The sequence below is a fragment of the Mytilus trossulus genome, chromosome 14, assembly GCF_036588685.1.
Source record: "Mytilus trossulus isolate FHL-02 chromosome 14, PNRI_Mtr1.1.1.hap1, whole genome shotgun sequence".
In the NCBI taxonomy this organism is placed as follows: domain Eukaryota; kingdom Metazoa; phylum Mollusca; class Bivalvia; order Mytilida; family Mytilidae; genus Mytilus; species Mytilus trossulus.
Window position 1 is genome coordinate 34,948,259 of NC_086386.1, and position 27,545 is coordinate 34,975,803.

At 31.4% G+C, this 27,545-nt stretch overlaps 1 protein-coding gene across 1 annotated transcript; it reads left to right on the plus strand.

Annotated features, from left to right (window-relative positions):
- The first annotated feature begins 766 nt into the window (after positions 1-766).
- Positions 767-22,072, plus strand: LOC134697695 (early endosome antigen 1-like). Its single transcript, XM_063559979.1, has 11 exons — positions 767-837; positions 5,823-5,878; positions 7,834-7,947; positions 10,341-10,499; positions 12,218-12,565; positions 16,221-16,325; positions 17,520-17,573; positions 18,584-18,679; positions 19,276-19,440; positions 19,957-20,040; positions 21,787-22,072. The coding sequence occupies exons 1-11, from the start codon at positions 829-831 to the stop codon at positions 22,070-22,072; spliced, it is 1,476 nt and encodes a 491-aa protein (XP_063416049.1). The 5' UTR covers positions 767-828.
- Positions 22,073-27,545: the final 5,473 nt, after the last annotated feature.

The window sequence follows — 27,545 nt, forward strand, 5'->3', positions numbered from 1 at the left end:
ATCTTATACTTTTCAATTGCATGGCTTTTTATCTGTAATATCTCTTGTTAACTTAAATAGATTTGTAAGCCCTACTATTTTTAGGTTAAGATTTAAAAGTGAATATTTTTTTGTTATAAATTGCATAGTTGTCACGATTAATCTGTTTAAATAGACTATATTTACGATTATTAACTGTTCAATTGATAATGAATCACTTCAATATTTCATATGTGTACTGACTGCATATTCTTATCGGTGTCAGATAGAAGACGAAATTCCAATGTTAATTAAACAAGTGGACTAAATACTCATAAGAAATTTTGTTTATTTCATCGATGTCTGATCAGGTATGCTTCTTTCATATTATTACATTTAAATACATATGTACATTAACACTTTCGTTTTAAACTTTACTAAGGTTTCTTATTATTTGAGGACACTTTTTATCTGCACTTAGTATTGTGCATTTCTGAACACAAACGGGCAACATATCATTGGTTTTTATTTGGGATTAGTTTATTTTCCAGAAGAAATATCAATTATGATATCAACAACAACAAAGAATTGGAGAACATGATAATAAAACCTAATTAAAACGAAAATACCTCAAAGCTTTCTTCATTATATTAAATATAAATAATCATTGTTATCATGCAGCTGTTTTTTTCTTAAAACATTTTTATTTTCTAAGATAAATCTGTATAAATAACAAAATGTGTGTTAATACTGTTAAGTCATTTAATAGAGATTATTGCATTACAAACACCACTTGTTTCTTCCGGAAGCTACATAAGTGTGATATAATAGGTAAACGAAAGGAACAAATATATTGCAAAGAAAACCAGAATGGCGCAGGTATAGTTTTATCGTCAGGTCAAAACCGTTATTATGTAACTTTTAGGATGAAAACATAACATAACATTTCCCCCCTTTGAAGATTTTTTTTTATGTAAATATAACCAGGCGCTATTGACTATACTCAATATATATACATAAATATATAATTATAAATAATAATCAATTAGATATTCTGGATTTTTTTCTTATACAGTATGCGATTCCATATATATCGTTTCAAATTCAAAGTCTTACAGATGTTTCAGATATTTAAATTAAAATCATATTTTTTATTGCGTAGAGCAAAATTTAAATGGCTGCCGGGTGAATATTGTTCTTATGATTGTGTTGAATCATATAAATAGTTTCTTTTGTGTAATATTTACAAAAGGTACAGATTTGTTTCCTATTTAATGCATGTAATATGAGGCTTTAGGATTCACAAGTGTTTTTTTGTTATGTAATGTGAAGGACACACTGTTTGTCTAAATAGAAAAAAAACTGCGTTTTACGGGAAAAAAATAGTAACATGTATATCTTTAAGTGTATTATTGAAAAATACCATTTTGCATTTTTCTGCATACCAAAACATTGCAAATATATTATTGTCTGTCTTCTACGGTATGATCTGGAAATTAACACTACGTTTAAACGTATGCATTAGAAAATTTCCCTTCTTATATTAACTGTAAATAAAATTACGACATGCTTGATCAGTAATTAGTTTTACAAGTCTTACAAATTGTTGCGTTATGAAATATGACATAGAACTGAAATATAATCATATATTACGGATTACAAATGTGTAGAGGTTTGTGACTGGATAACAACACAGAGATGTCAGTATTTATTCAGGAAACTGCCGGGGTGTATACGACGTTTTTATTCCCAGTTGGAACCTCAAAAATGTCATCACTACACCGGTTACTATGTGAAGTAGTCAGAAGCTATACAGAACACTATGGAATGTCAGAAGCTCATAGAGGGAAAATAAAGACGTGCTTCAGTCAATAATACAATTTTGATACAAAATCACGCAACTAACACTCTTAACACTTAAATTTAATCTTCAAAGTGTTATTATGAATTATCAATTATTACATACACGATAAAATAAAAAAAAATCCTTCACGTATGCCGAACATATTAGGTTGGGTTTTTCAATATATGTGTTGTAAAAAACAAAGCCACACACACAACAAATGATATCTAAAAACTTAATTGAAACGGAAAAAAATTGTCAAGATAAAAAAGTTGCATTTAACAATGTTTAAATGGATTACTCAAAATATTTAAGAGACAATAAACATGCATGTAATGAATATACAAACTGCGTTGTGAATGTTCTACAAATACCTGCACTGGAAAATAACATTTTAGTTAGGGGTAATCCGTAATATATGTGTAATTCAGGTCCAAGACAGGGTATATACTGTGACATTCCCGGCTTAGGGCTTATATCCCCTTCGCCTTCGGCTCAGGGGATATAAACTCTAACACGGGAATGTCACAGTATATACCCTGTTAGGCGAGTGACTTTAACCATAAAATTAAATTTTTAATGCACCTAACTAACACACGGCTAAATTATATAAGTGCATATTTTTGAAGATTTCAGCCTGATTGCATTATATGACTTTTATATACTTAATTCACATATGCAAACAATTTAAACTTTTAGCAGAGCGATTAACAGTCATTATTCAAATGCATTTTTTTAAAATTTAAAGCGTGTTTTTGACAGAGAGCACATGTTTCCTGAAATTCGAGTAAAAGTTAACAAAATATGTGAAAACCCAAATTTTTCTTTCTGGTGAAACTGCTAATCACTTTAAACTAAGTAATACCATGTAATGACTATCAAAGAAGTTTTTGACATCATAACATTTCCTAAAAGTATGCTTACTTCTAATCAAACAGCAATTCATAACAACTCATACAGTTGCCCAAAATACCGCCATCTGCGAAAACACTGCTTTTAAGAATTTCTTCCTATTTAAACATTGTATGTGGTCAATATAAGATGTAATAAACAAATTCTTAAGAATCTAAAAAAAATGTTACGACCGGGCAAAACAGAAAGTACATGATAAAGATTTGGTTCTATATATATATCACGGTGAGCAAATTAAGTTACTGATATTTGTCGTATTGAGTTTATCTTCTTCACTTTACTTTTAGGTGATTTTTGGCCGATTTTCATTACTGCAACTTAATGTCTTTAAAGTAAAAAAAAATACCAAAGGGACAATCAACATCTTAAACCATGAATCAAATAAAGTTAATTAAAACCATGAACAAAATAAAATTAAAGTGATAGAGACGAACAACAGTCCACAAAACACAGCATACCATGAAAACGATCACTCCTAAAACAGAGAATGGTCTTATAAGGTCAGGAAGGGTATTTAACTTTGTCATTTTGTTATTATACATTGCTTATAGTGTTTTACATTCACAATGACATGCTTTTGTATATTAAAAGCTTATGTAGAAATTTCTCAAAGCATCTTTTATTCAAATAATTAAAGCGATTAAACTTCTAAACACATTTAATATGATTTAAAATAACACGATTTTAAACTAAATAAGAAACAGCCGCATTTTATTTAGTTCGTTTACATCCTGCTCTAGACAACCAAGTGTTTCTAACAAAGGTTACTTATTTCAATGTTGCCTACGATTTAGTAACAAAGTCATGTTTGCATTTAAACATTATTACAAAAAGTAAAAAAGTATGACTTAGTAGAAAACAGTTTAACCTCAATTACCTCGCATATTTATGTTCTAACTTTAAATGTCCCTTCTTTTATTATGAAATCTCATTCTCCTCCCTGATATTCACAATAAGCGATGTGCTATTCTAACATAAATTAACAAAATGATCGCTATTTGGAGATGGTAGATTTTTGGGCAACTGCAAACACTTCAATAGAAGGCTGTTCCATGAACAAAAATAAATAATAACATCTTAAAATTACAAAACAAATATTGCTTGACCTACAACATATACATTTATCTATTTTTAGCATACAAATATCGATTCCCTAAGCTATATTTTGCTTTTAAAAAAAAACAACATTTTTTTAGGATTTGTGATAAATTTCATTTTTTGGGATTTTTTGCGCTTCAAATTTCTTATTTTTTGTTTGATTTGGAAATTATGTATCATGTTCCATGAAGTTCATATGATCTTTTGAAAAAATTTATGGTACAAGAATTGGAAAATAGCGTTTTATTTAATAATCGCAAAAATTGGATTTTTTTTCATGACCTTTGACCTTGATTTAACAAAAAATGCACCGTACGATTTTTTTACGACCGGGCAAAACAGAAAGTACAGATTATCAGCTTTCGAATGATATATAATACAGCCGTGTGTTAGGTGGGTGCATTAAAGTCGTTAACTAAGCGTCTTTTTGAAATAAGTCACTCGCCTATGTCTGAGACCTGAATAACATATAATTTACAGATATCGTTCAGAGTCCAAAAAGGAGAAATATGATTTAACACTATACATCAAAATCATTTTATATAGATTATAAAGAAATAGATAAACATTTATACGGTTATATTTCATTCAAATATCTATTCAATTACATCCAGGTGCCTTTGCAAAAAGGTCTGACACACATCAATTACATTGTTATTATGTCACCCGATCGACAATGTCGGGTGACATATTGCTTTTCCTCTGTTTCTTTTTCTGTATTATTATTATTATTATACTTCCACCTATTTTGTCCGGCATGTTTTTTGGAGTAAAATGGAATCAATCTTAATGATAGTTAACTATAAGGTGGAACACAAAATTTCGGGTTGCTGTAGGGTCTAAGACCATAAAAAATGGCTGCCGTTTCCATGGAAACAGAACAATTGTGAAAAATTCCAATTTTTGGTTTTGGTGAATATTTTGGAGATGCTTGAACTCGGATTCATAATATTTTAATACAATGTAGGTGCCGGCCATATACTGGTTTTGGATGATTTTGGCAATCATTGGAACAACTATGTTGCCATGGAAACCACACCAAAAATTGCAAAAATATCAAAATGCTCCAATTTTTTGGAAACTGTAGCATAACCATGAGCAACTTTGGTTAAAGTGGAATTTGGCGTTGGAATTTCCAAAATGTTTTCCGTTTCCATGGAAACAATGCAAATAGGTCAAAATGCTTCAAAAACATCCGGGTTTGGTGAATAACTTTGGTATGCTTGAACTTAAAATCATCAAATTTCTATACAATATAGTTGTCCCCTATATACAGGTTTTGAATGATTTTGACAATCATTGGAACTACTATGTTACCATGGATACAGGATCAAATATTTCAAAAATTTCAAAATGCTCCAAAATTGATGAAACTTAATATGATTGTTAACTGGCAAGTGTGGATGAGACTTTTGACCTTGGAATTTCCAAAATGGCCACCGTTGCCATGGAAACTGCAAAAAAGTAAAAATTCTCAAAATGCTTTGAACTTAATGAAACTTGGTATTATTGTTCACTGGCTAGTAAATATGAGACGTTTGACTTTGAAATTTCCAAAATGGCTGCCGTTACCATGGAAACAGGAGAAATGTGAATTTTTTTAAATGCTCTGTATGTACTGAACATTTACAGAAAGATGTATTGCCATGTGCATATGTGCATTTACTGTTAAACAATTTTGAAATGGCTGCCGCTTATTGGCAATTTGGGGAAGGGTGACATCCGCTATTGCTTGCAATGGCAATTCTAGTTATAATTGCATTCTTTTTTGAAGGCATTACTCAGGATGTTGCTTTATTCTTATCGTTTACCTTTTTACTGTTAGTGGCAAACGTTGTTAGAAAAATAATGAAAATATTCAGGTCAAAATTGGTCAAACTATATAACCTTATTCCTATTTTGTTATTGAATAGTATGGAAGTATTAAAATTATTAAAAAAAAACAAATGAATTATAATATAAAACATCTTCATCAAAGAACACTAATGCATCGTTTTTATTTTTGCTTCAGGAAACGCACAATAGTCATCATGGAAATATGAGCAATAATGGTAGCAGAAGTGATGAGTAACTATCTTAGCATATCACGGTTTACTCATTATTAATATATTGCCTATTGTATCCTATTCTGAATCGGATGTTTGCAATCACATTCAAATGTCGAACATGGCATCCTGATCTGTGAATTGTGTATTCATTTATTCGTTTGAAATCAGTTTACATCTAAGTTCCCTTCCTCTCTTCAAATTAGATTGTATCTCCTTATTCAGGATGGTCCTTTAAATGAAAATATTAAAATGAGCAAAGAGATATTCAAATACTTATTTAGTTTATGTTAAAACATTAAAAAAGTGTAAACATGAGACGATACCATGTATCAACAGAGAGAGACATAATATACAACAGGAATATATTGAGCATCCGTGGCCAATTGGACAAAATTATCGAACTACTATATCACTAAACTGTCAGCACTTTAGTTGAGTTCAAATCCCGCATGAATCAGGGGTACTCAACTGCTATCTTAATTGAGCAAAATTGTCGTTTATTCTACCGAAGGCCGCTGCTTTCCTCTTGACATTCTTGCTGCCTCCCCCTAATATCACAATAGTGCTGAGAGAGATAGTAACTATCAATAAACACATCAAAAGCATATTCAATCTCATAAATCAATGATAAGCTGACAATCAAAAAATATAAAACATTATTTAAAGAACAACAACAATCTCTGAGTTCAGTATTTTTGTGATTTTACTTTCTACAAAACACAACATAAAAAATAAGCACTTTACTACACAAAGTCAAAACAACAAAATCCTAGGATAATCACAGGTGCTCTCTAAGGGTACTCAGATAATGATATACATGTAACATCTGTAGTGTTGCTCACCGTATAAACTCTAAGATGTCTTATTTGGTGATTTCAAATTCATAATTCCACATTTAGGGATTTCCCCAAGTTAAAATGGTGAATCACTATTTAAATTGGTTATGACAAGTCAATTATTGGGATTTTTTAAATGGAAATTAAAGGTGATATCTTTTCCTTACTTGATTGGTGGCAAACTATTACATAATATACATAAAGCTACAACAAATAGAAAACAATAGTTGACAGTTGCATTCAAAATATACATGACATTAGGATAGTATACGATTTCACTACTAAATCGATGTTAATTTAAAACAGTCATTTCATTTCAAACAGCTTTTAAAAATTTGAACACTAAATTATCAGTAATTTTATGTTTTCATTCAATTTATATACTTATTAACTGCAGTTCGAATGAACTGTTTGAAGTCAATTATTACCAATGTTATTTCAACTGATCGGGCGGAGCTAGGTTTTAATTTACATAAGGACAGTCTATTTGAAGATGTGCCTGATAAGGATGATTGCCGTTATAATATTACTGATTTCTAATCATCTATCAGTGTCATGAAAGGAATTTACAAAAGGATTACTGTACACTTCATTGATCAGTTTATCCTAATACACCTATCTATAGATGGACTGGTTTATTGTGAGCGAACCGGTTACATTTTGTAAACTCCGCCCAGTCAAGTGAAATAAATTGAGTAATACGATCAGTTCACTCTATAATCTGACTGATAAGTAGTACTAAAATTGTTCACACCAACATCATACTGAATTGTTTTGAAAGCTATCAAACAGTAAATTTAACAATAAAATGCAATCTAATTGTGTGTACAATACTGGTCTTATCGCAATAAAAAAGCTGGAAGTTCACCACAAGACTTAAATTGACTGAACAAATTATTGGTCAGATTTGTAAGATGTTGTTAAGATGACAATGACCGCTAAAAACCACCCAACATTATTTCTTATTTTTCATGATTACAATGAGCTTTCTCTTGTCTTAAAAATATTCATTATCACATTCGAATATTTTTTTTAAAAAATTCACCGGTATTTATATCACTTGCGCAGTTCTAGTAGTGCTTAAAACACCAGTCGTCATATGCATCTTTCTATTATCATTAAAAAATTATAACTTTAGATGGGACAACTTGAAGCAATTTGAGAATGCATTTCAACGAGTACGAAGTGACCTCAGCAAACATTCAAATGAAATCAAAAGACTCGAGGAAGACAAAAGCCGTTTATCAATATTGTAAGTATCGTTAAATAAACAGAACTTATAGTTACTAGATGTATATTATCGTGAACATAGGTATATTATTGACAATGTTAATAATGTCAATACAGAACCGGTCAATTATTCAACAACTGCAAAGGTGTTAGTTTGTTGTGAGAAACAATATATTTCACAATGCATCCAACCTAGTTTCGAAACTCTACTGCCCACATGAAAGATTTTGAGGTAAGAATTCCATCTGTGAAGTTGAATTTATCAATCAAAACAATTTACGTAAAAATTGAATTCATTAGAAATCAGAATTTAGATTGATCGACTAGTACGGTATAAACCCTATCTTTAAAAAGATTACTATAATATTGAACAATATAAACAAAAATTAAAATCGGTGTTCTACATATTTAATTTTAATTATTTCAATACCAGTCAAATGGATCACCTTGCAGTCCTTCAAGATATTTTAAGATCAAGCTAATATCCGTTAAACAAATAAGCCACGCCCCCGTTAAACTAAATCAAACTGAAGTTAAGTTAAACTTTATTGTGCCAACCTTCTTTTAAGGCAAAATACCCAAGCAAAATAGTAACCTCGAAAAATATGTAATCAATCTTCAATCAATTTCATACGTTATCGATTTTTTTACGATACCTTCAACAGATGTTTAAAACTAAAATCATGAAGTCATAAACAATACATCAAAAAGTATCTTAAAATTTTTAATTTATTCACGCTAATTTTAGAATAGATTAAAAAAATGAAAGATTGATAATAGAATTTAAAATAAATGATATAGTTTAAATAAGCCCACATGCAGTACCTTTATATCTGTAAGAGACTTCATAACTGAAATGGAGAGTTATCTCAGTAGTAATGATCTCAAAAAAATAGTTACCAAAATATAAATAAAGGCAACAGTAGTATATCGCTGTTCAAAATTCATAAATCGATAGAGAAAAAATAAATCCGGATTACAAACAACTAAAACTGAGGGAAACGTATCAAATATAAAAGAACTGCGACACAACAGTGACACAACACCGAAATGTAATACACACAGACACGAACTATAATGTAACAATGGCCATTTTCCTGACTCGGTACAGGCGGATTATAAAAAAATGGTGGTTTTGTGGCATGCCAAACCTCCCGCTTTAATAGCAGTGAAAATAATATTAAAATAACATTAAAATGGGAACATGTCAAGACAGGGTTACAATAATTAAACAGATAAACGGGAACAAATGTAGGACAGAGAAACAAACGAATAATAGTCATCAAAAGGTAACAGGTTAAAAAAATATTTGTATACGCCAGATACGCGCTACGTCCACACAAAACTATGCTCAGATGTAAAAAGTTTGAAAGCCATAACAACTACAAAGTTTGCCGAGGACCAAAAGTTCCAAAAAAGGTGTTACGCAAGGATTATCCGCCAGGAACAAAAACATCATTATTATCAAGAATAATACATAGTTTTGCAAACAGTACATTTTATACAATGACTGTATAATAGATATACATGATTAAACTGATTAAACTGAAGTGGTGACTAGCTATAAAAAAAAAAAGGAATACATTAAAATAGAACAGCCCTGTCAGCCATAGTCAATGCAACGCCCAAACGAGAAACCAACTGAAAGGACAAAAATGAACTCATTGATGCCAGCCAAAGGCTTGTGAAAGATAATAAAACTTTGTTATTTTTTTTAAAACTTAGGTATATAAAACTGTTTCCCTTTGTCTGTATTCTTATCGTGTATTCCTTATTTAAATAGCAGAAAGACGGGCACATGTAAAAGGAACAGGATATATTAATTTTTTCTGAAATTTTTTTTAAAGAATGTTCATTGGAAATTAGTTTTGAAAAATAAAACCCTTGATCGTGAATATGTTGAAATTGTTGATTTGAACCGTAAACATTATAGTCTTGGTGAAGTTTAAGAAATAGGATAACAAATTAATCATCTTAATGTTATAATATCTTTCCCTACGGTAAAGGGTAAAGAAATAATAACGAACCTTAAAAAAGTTACTAGTAAAAGCGGTAATACTATCTTCTTTGGTACATTTTGTGCAATTTAGTCATCATCAAACCCTCAAACAGCGTACTGTGCGGTAATCCGCCAATTCCTTCATTTCCTTTTGACGACATTTTAACGTTACAGATTTAACCTATTTCTGTATTTTAATACAGGCAAAACTTCTTTTCTCAGTTCATTAATTTGTAAATATGTCTGAAACACCACTCAATATATATTTTATGTTATAAATACCAAATTAATAGTTACGCAATACTTTTTAAGGATATTAAAATTAGATATATAATTATGTAACATCGTTCTATAAGTCAACACAAATGTGAGTCATGATACCTAGTTCATATATTTCCCCTTTATTAATAATGCAGATATGAAAATGAAAAAGAAAACAGCAAAAGGACAATAAATGCATTAGAGGCAAAAGTAAAACAACTACTCAATGAACGAAATATTCAGGTTGAAGAATTGAAAAGAACAGCGCTAAAATTAGTTGAGGCTCAAAAAGAAAGAAACAAATATCATGAAAGGTTTGTACATAATAAGTAGGATAATAAAATAATTATAATACGGAGTGCCTATTTGTCCGGCTTGTGCTAGGGTTATTTGTGCGGCCATTATAATTCGCATGTCATTTTATGTGCGTACGGAAGTGAGTTTTAACGTTTTTGGAATATGACAAGGGAATACGATAGTATGAACTCAAAAGATGATCTTATTCTATAGAAGGAACTAAAAATAATTGAAATCATAAGCAAAAGGAGAAATAAAAGTTACTTGATCGAAAAATTATAACTCTACCAAATTATTCAACTCGCTTTAGCTGTATTAATGGTTAAAAAGATTATCAAAGCAAGAGTAATTGGGAAAGTCCTTAAACAAAAGCAAAGGCATTTCTTATTTTATAATATTGAATTATACTCCGAAAATGAATCTCGAAGTAGCCTGTGTATACAGTGGAGGGAATGACATAGCTTTTTGACAAAAAATAGGATGTGGGATATAGGATTATTAAAAATGGAGATATGAGATAGTGGACAATAAATGTAGGATCTAGTTAAAAAAAAAGATTTCCTTATTATTAATGATGTTTATAGTGTTGTTTACTTTTTGGAATGAAACATCATAGAAAAGTCTCCCACCCTTAACTCAAAATATGGATAACCTAAGGGGGTATATAACTCTAGTTGAAAGCTTCAGACATAATGATTTTGTACATTTTTCAACTAGACTCCTTAGTTGACTTCTTCTAACATGCATAAGTCTATCACGAGCCAAGTTTGTCTTAAAAGTAATTTCTTCTTTTGTCTTGCATTAATTGTAAACCAACAGATAAAGAAATAATATGGATTGTATATGATTTTTTTACCTTATAATACGTTCTCCATTTTTGTCTATATATGAAGAAAACAAAAAATTCAATCACCAGTAGCAATATTGGGGACTAACAACTTAAGATTGCAAAATATTTTTAGTAGTCCATATATATATAATTTGCTACTCCTTGTGCTGATGAATATAATATATCACTCATACAGACATGCACATTTTATTGGCCGAACAGATAATCATGGTATTATTCCTCCAGCTAATTGGACAGATTGCAACTGCCATAATAATACGATTGATGATAGATTTTTTGTTTGTACTACTAGTACCTATATGTTCAAGAAAATCATAATTAATAAATTATATCTAGATTAATAAACGATTACTATATGTTAAAACCTGGTAGTTTTTTTCCAATACATATAAGTTGGCATTGCTAGGCTCTTAATATGCTCTGGTGTTAACATATTGACGATGATTATATGTACAGTGGACAAATTACGAACATTTTAAGCTATTCCAACCAATTTCCTTACATAACCGCTTAACAATTATAGTCTGTAATCCTTCAGAATAGCTACAAACTCTGATTTTTTGAAGAGTCTTAAAAAAAACTGTCTTAGCTGATATTTTCTGTTTAAGAAAAAACCCAAAATGACGCAAGTCTTGTGATATTGAACTACTGTACTGATTAGTATTAATAGGTTATCGTAGAAACTTGAGTACAAGAACTGGTGTAAAATCTAAGCGGAGAGCGGTACCGGTGTAAAGACGAGATACAGTGGCATGAGGAAAATTCAAAGCCCGATAAATGTGGTCAGATGTGAGTTTTCGAAGGGAAACCATGTTGCTAAATGATTTTTTTGGGTTGAAATTAAATTACTTCTTTAATATGATCAGTTAAATTTTGTTATCTTAGCAATGAAAAACTGCGCAACTATAACAGTGAACTAGAAACACGTAACACATCACTTGAATCAAAGCATAAGGAACTTGACGAACAGCTGCGGAAGAGTGAAAGTGAGCTCAGACAGCTAGAAAAGGATCGAAAAGAGTTACAGCAAAAAGTCAACGAAACTGAAAAGAAAAAAAGAGATTTAACTTTGAAATTTCAAGAATATTTGGACTCAAACCAGGCGTATAAGGATCAAAACTCAAAACTTCTTATAGACATTGGGACTGCAAGGAAGGAAATAAAAGCACAAAACGAGAAAAGTAAGGTTGCCAAGGAAACTTATGAGAGAGAGAAAACTTGCAATGACGATGTGTAAGTACAAGATATTTGATAATTTCTTAAGCAGATAGTTCTGGTGTATATGACCATGTTTTACTTGGTTTGTTAACCTTACTATGGTAAATGCTTATATCCCTTGGTATATAAGCCCAAACAATGCTCTATCACTATCTTGAAAAGTAATTAATGGCTTCTTATAACTCGGTTCGTGGTCGTATGTTTGTTTGAGTGATTGTTAATCTTGCTAAAATAGTTTTATACGCCATACGCGCGTTTCTTTTACAGTGACTCATCAGTGACGCTCAGATCAAAACAGTTTAAAAGCCAAACAATAACAAAGTTGAAGAGCATTGAGGACCCAAAATTCCAAAAACGTTGGGCCAAATACGGCTAAGGTAATCTACCCCTGGGAAAGAACATTCTTAGTTTTCGAAAAATTCTAAGTTTTGTAAACAGGAAATTTATAAAAATGACCATATAATTGCTTAGTTATATAACAATGGATTGGGCAAATTGGAACTTCTTCTACTTAAATGTAACGCTTTTGCTACCAAACAAGTCAAGCCATGTATAAGCTTAAAATCATTATTTTTTTTAAAGAGTTTTGCTGTGCATATCGTTGTGTATGCGATTTTTTTAACATTTATTACAGGTTTAGGGAGAGTGTTGATATCTAACAAAACATGCTTAACCCTGTCGCATATTTTCGCCTGTCCAAAGTCAGGAGCATCTGGTATTTTTGTATTTTGTTTTTTGTTTCTTTTTCTGATTTCCTAGCTTTTCTGAAGACCAATCCGTGGCATATATCTTTGTTCTGCTCTTTGGTCGGTTTGTTGATTCATAACATATTCCCGATTTCCATTTTATTTATGCTTCGACAAAATTCGCCAACATGATGGGGTCAACACGGAATTAAACTTTCTCTCATTTCATGTCCTATTTTGTCTATTTAGATCTTCAACTGTGTCTGCATTTATACATCTTCGGCTTTGAAATTCATTTCTGATAAAGTTATATAAAAAAGCGCCTCGAAGCATAATATCAAAAAAGTGTTGTTTTTTTAAGAGTGTGTTTAGGTGTTCTCCAAATACTGCCATATAATCTCTTACCATTGCTAGAAGATATACACTGCATCTAGATATGGACCGTTTTAAATTCTACACACTTTGGAACTATCTCATAGCATGTTTATTTGCTGTAACTTATTTAAGCTTTATTCTGTAACGGGAAAGGACAGTATGGTAGATACATGTATTGGAAATGTGAAGATATGATAGAAGCTTTAAGTTTTCTCCTGGGAAACAGAACTTAAGGTTTCTGTGATAAATGGTATCAACAGGTAGTGAATATCCCTTGTCCCTTCAATATTAGACTTGTTTCTGCATTACTACGAATCACAGTTTGTGGCCAAACGCTGTATAGTTATCAAAGGTACCAAAATTATAATTTAGTACGCCAGATGCGCATTTCCTCTATATAAGACTCATCAGTGACGCTCATATCAAAATAGTTATAAAGCCTCATAAAGTACAAAGTTGAAGAGTATTGAGAAATCAAAATTCCCCATAGTTGTGCCAAATACGGCTAAGGTAATATCTGTCTGGGATAAGAAAATCCTTAGTTCTTTTGAAATTTTATTAGTTTGTAAACAGGAAATTTATAAAAAAAAAAATGACACACAATTGATATTCATGTCAACACCGAAGTGCTGACTACTTGGACGGTGATACTCTCGGGGACGAAACGTCCACCAGCTTTGGCATCGACCCAGTGGTGTAAATAGATACGTCATTGTTACATTTGGTTGACACATTCAACAATACCTACTGTTTTGTTGATGATGTTTTCTCCTTAAAATCAAGAGTTCTATAAATATACTACCAACATCTACCAAATGGAACATATTGCAAATAAATACAGGTTGAACAATAATAGTTGTCCACTTCTAGATTAAGACATTTCAATTTTTAAAGGGAAACTCCATACTAAAATATACGACAAAAGAGACATTTTTTATTACCTATTGTTTATTCACCTTTATTAGACGGCGATGTTTCTTTGGGTCGATACGGTGTGTATAACTCGTTCGTTTTGCCTGTGTATCATAAGTTTGTAGTAATGTCATATATTTTAATGAACAGATTATCATGACAGTAATTTTTCACCTTATTTCACTTCAAACTTATACAAATTTATAACATAGCTACACAGTTTTGATCAGTAAATTTGGCTTGATTACATTGGTACTAATATCGATTTTGTCATCAAAATATTAAAACATAACTAAAATAAAGTTGGTATTTTTTTCGAATTCTTTTGTGATGTATAAATACACATCCACGTTTATTTTCTATTTCTAAATTATTTCTTCTGTATATTTCATGATACAGATCTATTTGTAAGGGTAAATCATGACTATCCTACTGTCAATAGGTTAATTCATCAGATCTTCTTTGAATTTCCACTGCGTTTAAAATCTCAATCTGTGGGATGTGTCTAAATTGATTTTAATATCCGATGCTTGAATTTTTTTTATTAGTATTTGTTTTCATATTAAAACCAGATTTAGTAACTGCGTGTTGATTTGACCTGTTGACACAATTTGTATTGCATTTTTGTTATTCAATGTTTACTTATTTTGTGGTATTATTCATCTCACTATTATTAATGTACCACATTCACAAGTAATTAGTATGACAATAAATTTACACATTGGTACTTTTACTGTGAACACCAAATTTATTTATTTTCGAAAACATATATTCTTACTTTAATCAACAAAATTATCATTTTTCAGTTTACATGTGTACGTTATTTTAGTTAACTCATTTGTTCTAGGTTGAAGTTGTCTTTTTGATATTGTTTTACACTATTTTGTTAATAATTATTCATATTGTGTCATTGATCAGATCAGATTCATTAGTTCAGTGTTTGTTAACTTGTCTTATTTTTGTTTATAAGTCTTTTTGGTTGCGTTAAGCCATTACAATTGATGTGTTATTGTGCATCTTTTCATGTAAAATAAACTACTGATTAAGTTATGGGCCAGGGTTGGCGCCTGTATCAAATATCCAAACCCGCTGCATGTGAATGCACCTGTCCTAGGTCAGAAGCCTGTTGTTCCCTGGTTGTCGCTTGTTGATGTGGGTCATACGTGTTTCACTATTTCAATGGCGTTTTTATTTGATGTACATATTCAGTTTATTGTGGAAGCTCATGTCATTATGACTATTACATTATATTTTGAAATGAAGGTTACTTTCAGTATGACGCAAGATTGCATTTTGCCAATCAAATAACGTACCATAATGAAATATACATGTAATGAAATTATTGATGCATACATAAGACTTTTTTGATTATTTTTCAAAGATTATATTAACTTTACATGTTTGGAAGTCTACATGTATACGTAGGAAGCTTAACGACTAAAATCCTATGATTTAAAAGTGTATCACACATTTTAGCAATTGATGGATCGCGGAGGAACATTTGCTTAACGTTTATGTTAAGGTATGAAAGATGGTAAAATTGAAATAGACATAGTTTGTCTAATTCTTATATAAAAAAATAACTGGTCATAGAAAATGAACTGTTATGCTTAATGTGAATGAACAGCTTCTATCATGTATATTCTGTATATAAAATACATCACTTGTTAAACAAAATGTTGTATATTCTTTGACAGAATACACAAAAAGGAAGATATAATCTGTATCTTGAAAAGCGATATGCAAAGCCTGAAAGATATTAATCATGCACAGGAGAAGAAAATAGCAAAAATGAAGGAAATGTAAGTTTTTGTGTGTTTCAACTGTAAACAAACTACTTATTTTAAACAAGAAAGAGAGTTATTATTTATTCCTTGTATGTAGTGCAAAACATCAAACCAGCAAAACATTCATTAAGACAATGATGCACATTACTGGAGATAAAAATACTTCAAACATTTGGTGTGTCCAAAGCACTTGTATGAACTTATCTTCCTTAGACTCACTAAAAGATTTAGATTCGATTATGCAAGGGTAATATGCATAAAAGAGAATAACAAAATAGAAAGACCTTAATATCATTATATTGAAATTCAACAACTGGAGTGAATATTATACAATTATGGCCCGTTGAAAAGGTGAATATCCAAAATTGTCAACACGAGAAGGTTATTTCAATGAAGGCATAGCCCGAAGTGAAATACCTTTTTAATAAGGGTTGACAATTTTGAATATTCATCGATTCTACGGGGCCACAATTGTTTAACTAAAAGGTGAAGGGCCTTTTGAACACTTATCATATTTTTTACATGACTAACACAAGCTGACGTTTGAAAATAGCTCAAGAAAATACATTTGTCATGTTTGTGTTCAAGAATCTCCCGGATGTACAACAAAGCTAGAATATTTTTGTAAAATGTTTATGGCCCTACAAAGGACCTTTTGATAAGAGAAATCATCGTCGGACTCTGCAGGCACTCTATTCATTTCCAAAGCCTGATTTCCTCATCTCTCGATGGGCTGTCAGTGTAACGTGAACGCTGTCATCTTGTTTATTTACGTCTGTGACGTCATTTTCATGGGAGGTAATTCGAATGCAAATCTAGACACTAAAAAGGTTATTCACCGGTGAATAATAGGGTTATTCACCGCTGGTGTAAATTGTAAGGGTTATTCGTCCTCCCTTGCAATTAAATGAAAATTTACCGAATTATCCCATGTCACGTGAAAAGTTGTTATCCAAAAGAATTGGTTGTATTATATGTAAGGTATAATAACAAGCGATATCCCATTTTTACTCGCTATTAAACCTATAAAAAGTATTCCTCTGGGTTTGTTTTTTTGGAAGAATTGTTTTTCAGAAGTGAACTTACTGTAGTATTTACTTTTTAATTTTTCCTGATTCTAGCAAACAACATTTATAGATACAAGTGTTTCAACAATATACAACTCAGTATAATATAATTTAATCTGACACCCTCGATTGTACCTTTCAGTGAGATTGCGAAACATATTCAAATGGAGTCACAGATGGAAGATTTAGAAAAAAAGTAAGCCATTTTTGAGTTGTTTTTTTTTATTGTAAATGTATATATTTTTAATTTTGCATATTAATGCCATTTTAGAATCAACGCTCACCAAAGTTTAATAGTTATCAAAGAAACCGGGATTATAATTTAAAACGCAAGACGCGCGTTTCGTCTACAAAAGACTCATCAGTGACGCTCAGATCAAAATAGTTATAAAGCCAACGAAGTACAAAGTTGGAGACCATTAAGGGCTCATAATTCCAACAAGTTGGGCAAAATACGGCTAAGGTTATCTGTCTATGCCTGGGATAAAAAAAATCCTTAGTTTTTCGAAATATTCAATGTTTTGAAAGAGGTTATTAATTAAAATGACCATAACATTGATATTCGCCGCACTCTGTGTTGATCCGTCGTTTTTGTTTGTTTTAAACTTAACTTTTATATTATTATTATTATTGATTAGTTTCACCATTGGCTCAATTAATCGAAAGAACGAATATAACAGGGTAGCAGTTGAAATTAATAGCCCGCATTTCAACTAGTTTATTTTTCGATGTTTTGAGAAATATTATTTTCAATCAAACACGGATGTACGACCGGTACCCTTATATTTTGTATAAGAAACAAAAATTACCCTACCACTTTTGGGAAAATTATACAAAAAAGATCTGTTTTTTCTTCAAATATCAACACAAAAGCATTTTAAGTACAAACTTTAAAGTCGTCAAATATAAATTGAACCCGATAAAATTTAGAGAAATAATACTAATTATTATTTGATATCGAAAGTCGTAGACAGGTCTCATTCGTGTATGTTCATAAAAACCAAAACAGAAGAACGTTAAATATGTATACTGAAAGAAAACTCAAAACTTTTTTGATTTCCTTTCTTTTCAAATTATCTAATAGATTTGTTTACATTTCGATGCTTGAAAAAAAAATATTTAATGCATTGTTGTCTGACTTTGTTACTGTATTGATTGCCTATAAATAATATTATGATTTTAAAACTTACTTTTTTATTGATATAGACGTAAGTCATTAGTAGGCTTACAAAAAGAGAAGAAACGCCTATATAAAGCAAGAATGGAAGGTGTAGAATTAGATTTTGCGTTATTTAAGGAAAGGTATATTAACATTGAAGATGTTAAATGCAATTATAGACTTTTAAATTAAGCAATGCATTTAACAAATTAACAATTAATTAATCTCTTGTTTTATTCGTGACATTTCTCTAACCTTGAATTGGTTTTCATCAAACTAAGCAGATTTATCAATGTTGTGAAAAGAAGTGATCAAAACCAAAAGGACAAAAAAGAGATGATATGTGTTGAAGAGAAATCGACGAAAAAAATTGAGAAAAGAAATAGACAATGAAAAACAACACAATGTCAACAAAACACACAATTTAAGATCGAAACTAACGAATGAGCAACACGGATCCCCCTCCCCCCCAAAAAAAAAGGAATTAGTTTTTCTTCTTTGAGTGTCATGTTCGGGAGAGGTAAATTAATTCTCCAATAGTTGTAAATTATTTATATGTTACTGACCTTTTCTGTAAAATAAATGCCTGGAAGATAAAATTATGTTATGAAAAAAATTGTTCACAAAAGCTAAGCCATTTAACATATTAAACATAGTAGTATTCATCTAAGGTCAAAACTGTAAATAAAATTCATTGCTGAATTTTGTCATATTTTATGTCCAATTTATATTAACATAGAGTCAGTGGATCTAGAGAACATTTCAAAAGGGAGGAGGCAAAAAATTCAAGTTCTAAAATTAAACAACCAGCGTCTTCTGAACGATTGTCCCTGAGAAGCATGAATAAGACCTTGCGAAATAAACTAAAGAGAATGGAAGCTGAAAAACAAACCATTGAAGGAAGGTAATACAATTGTTCTTTTAACAAGTATTAAAGAAAACGCTAAAATGAGTTTGTGTATTACTTAGTGTCATTAGTTACTTTTATTGAAAGTAGCTATCAACAGTAGTATAACAGTGTTCAGATTTCCTTAATCGATTGCAAGAAAACAAATCTGGGCTACAGATTAAAACCGAGGGAAAGACATCAATTATAATAGACTACAAAGGACCATTAAAAGAATACGAAAATATCACAAACAATATTGTTCAAGTACACAAGCATATTAACCACAACACCAAAAACAGACCAACTATCAAAAGTAATATTAATAAAGACAAATAAACACGTATCACAATGATAACCAATGTCCGTACGCCAATCTATACTTTAAGAAAATCGTGTATTATTTGTGAAGTTGATTCGCAATATTAATGTACATGGTCTTGGGTCCTTCCGATGATTTATTTTAGAACCTTATTCGACAATTCTGCAGCTGCTTTTAATCAGATGGTGTTTTTTTTTCTTTTTTTTCATAAGATTACATGAGGCGCAAGAATCATTGCACGAATCGGAAAATGTAGTACAGAAATTAAAAATGGAGGAGGAGGCGTTTAAAAATTTGTGAGTAGATTTAAAATTAATTATTCGAACTGTGTTTGCAGTTATCTTTTAGCTTATGATTTCACACTTCTAAACAGTTATACAAAACCACATCAAAAGTGTTTCAATCTTTTCTTTACGTTTATCTTTTTTTTATTGAATACTCTTTAAATGACATATTAAGTTAAACCCACAAAACCTTTGGATCATTTACTGATTATATGATAATGTCCTGAAAATTTCATTTTTGTTTCAATAATGATAAGCACGACTCCATATACTAATTACATTAGATGTACGTTTCATTATAATACGTTATGTTGATTGGCTACACTGCAATCTCGCGTTATTCCTTAAGCAACTGCATTACACAATAAATGTAATCATTCATAATGACAAGAGGTTCATCATTTTGGCTAAAAAATGTAATTATAAGTATTGAATGCTTCTTTTTGTAACCTCATAGGGTTGTAAAAGCGTTTACCGTGCCGTGCTTACATTTGTAGAATGACACGCTTCCGCGCTTCATACAAAATGTACCTCGGTCAACGCTTTCACACACCAATGAAGTTCTCTTTTTAACTAACATTTGATTTGATCAAAACTTCGACTTTCGAAAATGAGGGAATTTGTCAACAAAGATTAAAGCAAACCAATACATTGCAAAAATAAGTTGGAAAACATAGTGTATGGCGATTCATTGATCATAAACCACAGATTATATATCTGAATATTGTCTTAAACTTACTAGATTTAAATCACAACTCACACCTTCTATGTTACGGAGTGTTTTATAGGTCAAGCATACAATACAGACAAAATAAACTGTCTAAGTGATCAAATTCATGAGAGTAAATGTGTATGTTTGTATAAACACACATGCACCTAATTGTTCCTGTTCTATACATTGAAATTATACACATAATTATACGGTCTGATAAAAAATCAGATATTTTGCTTTGTTCCTTTAAAATGTTGTTTTCTAGACGTGAAAAAGAGGCGGAAGATACCAAAAGTCGAAAAAAATATCAAATTAAAGACACATGTATACAAAATCTGTACACATGACTCGGGTTCTGACTTTAAAAGACTTATCTGTGGCGCTCGAATGAATAAAACCAAGGTCAAATGAAGAATGAACTGAAAAGCTTTTAGAACCCCCAAAATACTGAAGGTTTTGCTAAATATAGCTGACGATATGTATTCCTGGCTTATAGAAAGAGAAGATGTGGTATGATTGCCTATGAAACAACTCTACACAATAGACCAAAATAACAACTATAGGTCACCGTACCGCGTTCAACAATGACCAAGCCCATACCGCTAAGTCAGCTATATATAAAAGGCCCCGAAATTACAATGTAAAACAATTCAAACGAGAAAAACTAACGGCTTCATTCATGTTAAAAAACATGAACGAAAAACAAATATGTAACGCATAAACAAGCGACAATCACTGATTTACAGGCCCCTGACTTTGGAAAGGCACATACATACAGAATGTGGCGGGATTAAACATGTTAACGGGATCCAAACCCTCCCCTTACTTGGGACATTTGTATAACAGTACGACATCAGAACGAACTATAAAAATAAGTGAACCTTTGGATTTGCAGTTTGCAATTGTTTAGGGACTTTCCGTTTTTAATTTTCTCGGAGTTCAGTATTGTTGTGATTTTATGATTTTAAATTTTTCAAAAAATGTTTGATATTAATCTGGTGCTTACTTGGTTGGTTGTCTATTTGTAATTAACATTTTTATTTCAGCATTTCAGAGGAGAGACACAAGGAATCTAGACTTAAAGCACAATATGACGATGTAACAAGAGAACTTGAAAAAAATCGTTCTGAAAAGGAAGAAGCAAATTGCAGGTTAGTGAATGATTATATGTTGAGTGTAACGACAAAAGCAATGAATGATAGAGAAGAGGAAGTGTATGCAATATTTGTTTTTAAGGAAGTTGAGAAAATGGAAGTAAAGAGTAAACACTGCGAAAAGAGAGGCCCAAAGTTTAACATACGTTTTGTGATTGTTGCCTTGTCTGCATTTTGAACAAAACCTATAGCCCTCGACCGTTAATGCTGCTGTCTAGCTGATACAGTACTGACCTCGAAAAAGACGCTAGGTTAACGAGTTTCATGTTTCGGAATATAACACGGCTGAAAATTGTTTTAAATGAGAGAATGAAAACATATTTAAATATCCGTCTGATCGTAAAAAGTTTTATATAGTCAATTTTTTGTATTTTAGTCTTTTAATGAGGTACCCCTCGATTTACGGTTTTGGGTATTCACTTCAAAATCCAAAAACTAAATGTTTTTTGTTTAGTTTCTCGCTAGTTTCGTAAATATTTTCGATGCACATATCATCAAGGAACCTCGGAATGATGAAGACATAAATTAAATACCATTCCAGAGTACAACTTTAAAACTTAAAGATGGTTGTTTTTTTAGAAAGAAATTTAAAGCGTTTTTCTTTGAAAACGAGAAAACATATGATTGAAAAATAGTACAGTAATTTAAATTTGAGAGGAGAAAATATAATATTGCGATACTGCATGCACATTTTTTTTAGCAAATTCCGAACAATTGTGTCAAAAACTAAAATATAAATACATCATTTGTAATTTTTTTAATTACGGAAATTTCATATCCGTCAATCAGCTCCACCATTTATTTTTTCCTCAACAATGAATTTGATAGTTTCGATGTGATTATGTAAATTTTCTAGGATAATTTAATTTATTTTTGAGAGTTTTAAATATATAAAGTATTTTTTCGTGTATTTTCTGTAGGTAAGTTATATTTTAGTAAATGAAATTTTTACTTTTTATAAAAGTTAAGTATAAAATTTAATGAAAAAAATGACTTGTTGATATTGTGTGCAAAAAACCTTTATATGTCAATGTTAAATCTCAAGAACGTATTGAGGTTAACACCTGTGCAATCAGGTAAACAGTTACTGAAAAATTTGAATTTGAACTTGCTGTCAATTCATTGATAAAGATTGTTAGTGTTTCAGTTCATTGATACATATTGTAAGTGATAATCTGTTCTTTCATAAAAAGACCTTTTTCATGAAGCGCATCCTCGACATATACCGATACCCAAGATTGTCTCTGACTGCCAAACTCCAGAACAAGCTAACGAGATATAATGACACCTTACAATTCAGACACAGTGGGGCTGACTGATATCAAATATATAGTTTAGCTCTTATCTCAATAAAGGGGATGCCATATCTGTTGCAGGGAAATTGAAGTCTTTGTTAATACTTTCAAAATTTCGACAAAGTGTGTCTGAAGATAACAAGAATACATAGGAAAAAGAACAATAACTTCACTATACCGCCAGCGCTATGGAAACATTCCCGCATTGCTTCTGAAGTTGATTTGTTAGTTAATTTGTGGGGGAAAAAACACACACAAAGGCGCTTCTGAACTGTATATGTCCTAAATATAACACAAATGCGTTAATGTATGGCTATTCCAAATGAATCATTTCTGTAGCAACATTCGCCCTATTAAATATGGGCATAGCCGTGCAGTTATATCATGCATATGGGAATATGGGTCACGATCGCGAATATTGAAAGAAACTTTACACTCACATGGCCTTTGTGTTTTCTATGCAGAGGTAAGTCTATACCTGAAAGGCATTGCCATGCAGGTGTTTGAACGAAACAAGACGGTATGTATGCTCCAGATGGCATTGTTTCAAAACAACAAAGGGAGATGTTTGATTCCAATAGGTGCCGACGATATAGTCACCAACACGGAAACAATTGTTAAAAAGAAACTTAAATTCCATGGCACGAGTAGGTTTCGGGTTTCTCGCTACATTGACGACCTATCGGTAAACTTCGGTGCACTGTCGTCTGCTCCATGGTCGGGTTGTTGTCTCTTTGACACCTTCCCCATTTTCATACTCAATTTTATTATCAATCCACAATTGATCCCAGAATGCGTCAGATTAAAGTGAAGACTGGTCAAGATAATATTATTCAATTGACTGACAGCACATCATCAATGGCTGTTTCATTTTCCAAAAGCAAGAGAGGTCCTGTTCATGTTCCGAATTCTTTTAAAAAAAAATCGACCGGGAAGACAAAAATGGAAAAACCCAAACATTTTTCATTGGAAAAATGCCAACAGATGACTCCCAAGACTAACTTTGTACCTGCAGAGGTAAATATTTGTGTTTAAAAGCTGTGTTTGCTTGAAACAAACTCTGTCCTACGCCGATCTTTTTCGTGTAAAAAAAGGGGAGTGTGTTGTAATGCTAATGCGCGTACTGTATGCGCATATGATGACGAAGAGATTGATTCATATCGCTATTTAATGAAGACTAGAACTAGTGTATGTCGCTAATATTCATGTTAAATTAGGGTCATTACTGATTTCAAATTAGAACATAAGAAAAATGGCATATCGATGTACTATTTTCCATCACTTCCTTTAAATAATTGATGAGTCTACACTTTTTAAACATGATAATCCGTTTATGACAGTGTTCATGCACTCCGACTCTGTTTTACACTCAATCAAACGCTAAATCAAGGCCGGCAAGTCACACTATGATTTTTTTTTAACCTCGCATTCACCTCGGTTGAATATGTTATTTTTTTGTATTATAACTGATCTGTCCAACCTTTGCAAATACACATTCAATATGTATTTATCTATAACTAGATACTAGTTTTCACAAAATACACTACCTTTTAGATGCAAAATTAAAAACAGTTTTAATGCTTGAATTTTGTTTTTTTTTATGATAGAAAAAATATTGAAATAATTGATAAACTGGTGTTTTAGAGTTTAGAAAATTGTTCTGTTATATACCGTAGTGAGAAATATAAGCCATATGGAAGTTTATGGATATGAAAAGATCAAAGCCACCTCTACTTTTGCTATGTCATAAATTGAAAAAAATATAGAAAGTTCAAAATCAACGCTATTTTGTAATGGCAGCTCTTTATATAAGTAGTCCAATATGTCGTTTTATCATCGATTATAGCATATGTCGTTTTTGTAGCATTCTATTTGATAAATATCAGACAAGTTCTCCTTTTCTGTCATTGTGGTTGAAATATTGATATTTTCAGGTCTGACCTTTGACCTCCATTTTACAAAAATGTGACCACTCTGGATTTTTACGTCCAAACATTTCTTATTGTATATAAAAAGAAGATGGAGTATGATTGACAATGAGACAAATGTCCACAAGAGACCAAAATGACACAGATATTAACAACTATAGGTCATCGTACGGCCTTCAACGAGGAGCAAAGCTCATACCGCATAGTCAGCTATAAAAGGCCCCGATAAGTCAATGTAAAACAATTCAAACGAGAAAACTAACAATCTTATTTAAATAAAAGAAAAATGAACATTAAACAAATATGTAACACATAAACAAACGATAACCACTAAATTACAGGCTCCTGACTTGAGACAGGCACATACATAAATAATGTTGCGGGGTTAAACATGTTAGCGGGATCCTAACCCTCCCCTAAACCGGGACAGTGGTATAACAGTACAACATAAGCACGAACTATAGAAATAAGTTCAGTTTTTGGTTTCGCCGTTTGTTTAGGGACTTTATACAATTTAGGTATGAGTTCTTCCGGAACAGTAACGTTTTAAAAATTGAACGCTGGTTGCAGTACTAATAGATCTCCAGAAGGTAATCAGCTTTAATTTATTACAAAAGCGTCCAGTACTGATATGTTTTACAGCATACCTTTCTAACTTAGCCGTTGAACACTTTTAGAAATTACAAATAGCTTTAGATTCAAACTGCTTATCGAAGGGCTTTAGGTTTTAATGTCATATTTGTTTATATACATAAATCTTCATGTGTTCGTGAAAAGCACGATTGACGCTTGGTATACAAAAAGAGTGATTTTCATCAGCAACCATTAAGTATTAGTTCCCGGTATCAGCAACTCAAAAGTTGTCGAAATTGGTTTTTTTTTAAATGACATTATACATTGGTAGCTAGTTTGTTACTAAACAGTAATTGTCTAATTTCGTGAAGTAGAATTCACCTTTGATGTAGGTGTCTATGTTCTTTTAATGGTCATAAAGCCTTCCACGTATTTAAATATATATGAAATCGTTTGCTTTAAGTTTGAGCGTTCCAAATAAAATTAGTCCAGAAAACCGCTTAATTTATGAATGATAACTTAAAAAATAAGAAAAAAATAATATTATCCTTGATACTTACATGTGACTAATTGTTTCCTAATGAGTCAAGTTATTGTATACCACTAAACCGTAAAACAATATGCATTTACTCCATGACTATATTACCTCAGCTGTATTTGGCAAAACGATTAGGAATGTTGGTCTCAATCTCTTTAACTTCGTACTTTTGTTGGCCTTTTATCTATTTGAATTTGAGCGACACTGAGGAGACTTTTGTAGACGAAACGCGCGACTGGCGTAAATACAAAACTTCATCCTAGTGTGTATGACGAGTTTATAATCAATACCATATATACAACTATGTACTTCATAAAATTGAGAACGGAAATGGGGAATGTGTCAAAGAGACAACAACCCGACCATAGAAAAAAAAACAACAGCAGAAGGTCACCAACTGGTCTTCAATGTAGCGAGAAATTCCCGCACCCGGAGGCGTCCTTCAGCTGACCCCTAAACAAATATATACTAGTTCAGTGATAATGAACGTCATACTAATTTCCAAATTGTACACAAGAAACTAAAATTAAAATAATACAAGACTAACAAAGGCCAGAGGCTCCTAAATTGGTACAGGATCAAAATGCGGCGGGGTTAAACATGATTTTGGGATCTCAACCCTCCCCCTATACCTCTAGCCAATGTAGAAAAGTAAACGCATAACAATAAGCACATTAAAATTCAGTTCAAGAGAAGTCCGAGTCTGATGTTCATGACATGAATGTAATCAGCCACCGAGGGATGTTGTTTTTAAATGAACTTTTTTAGCCTTTAAATTGGTATAGCATATTTGTGGAACATTGAATCGCATATCTATGAAATGCATTTTCTATTAAGACTTGTAGAAAAAATTGAAGAAGACAGGAACTCTTCTCAAGTAAGCGAATGTATGCGAAGAGACTGGATAGACCAACAACTTTTTATGGAACATTTGAAAGAACAGTTGAACAAGTATTGTAACATTTCATATATAACTTTTCATGTCTTTGGATTATTTTATTAATCAAAATATAATTGAAAAATAGGAGAACATTCGTGTCTTGGCTAATACAAATGTAACAGTGTTCATACGGTACACTTATATTGAAAATAAAGTCTTTAAAAACACTGTTTTTTAACTTCTGTCTTTCAAGCCAAGATACGTTTTCTGCAATCATTAAACTTAGACTGTTCACAGTTCAGCACACATGAACTTCAAAATTCAGATAGGCGCTATTGCCAATACTTGGCTCCCGTCGTTCTACACCAAACGTTACCCTGATTTTCTTAAAGGATCTGGTTTAAAAGTTGTATCCGATCATCCGTCTCGGAACATTG

Coding starts and splice junctions, on each gene's coding strand:
- LOC134697695 (XM_063559979.1), top strand. Junction 5,879..7,833: donor AATGGTAGCAGAAGTGATGA/GTAACTATCTTA, acceptor TTATAACTTTAG/ATGGGACAACTTGAAGCAAT. Junction 17,574..18,583: donor ATGGAAGATTTAGAAAAAAA/GTAAGCCATTTT, acceptor TTATTGATATAG/ACGTAAGTCATTAGTAGGCT.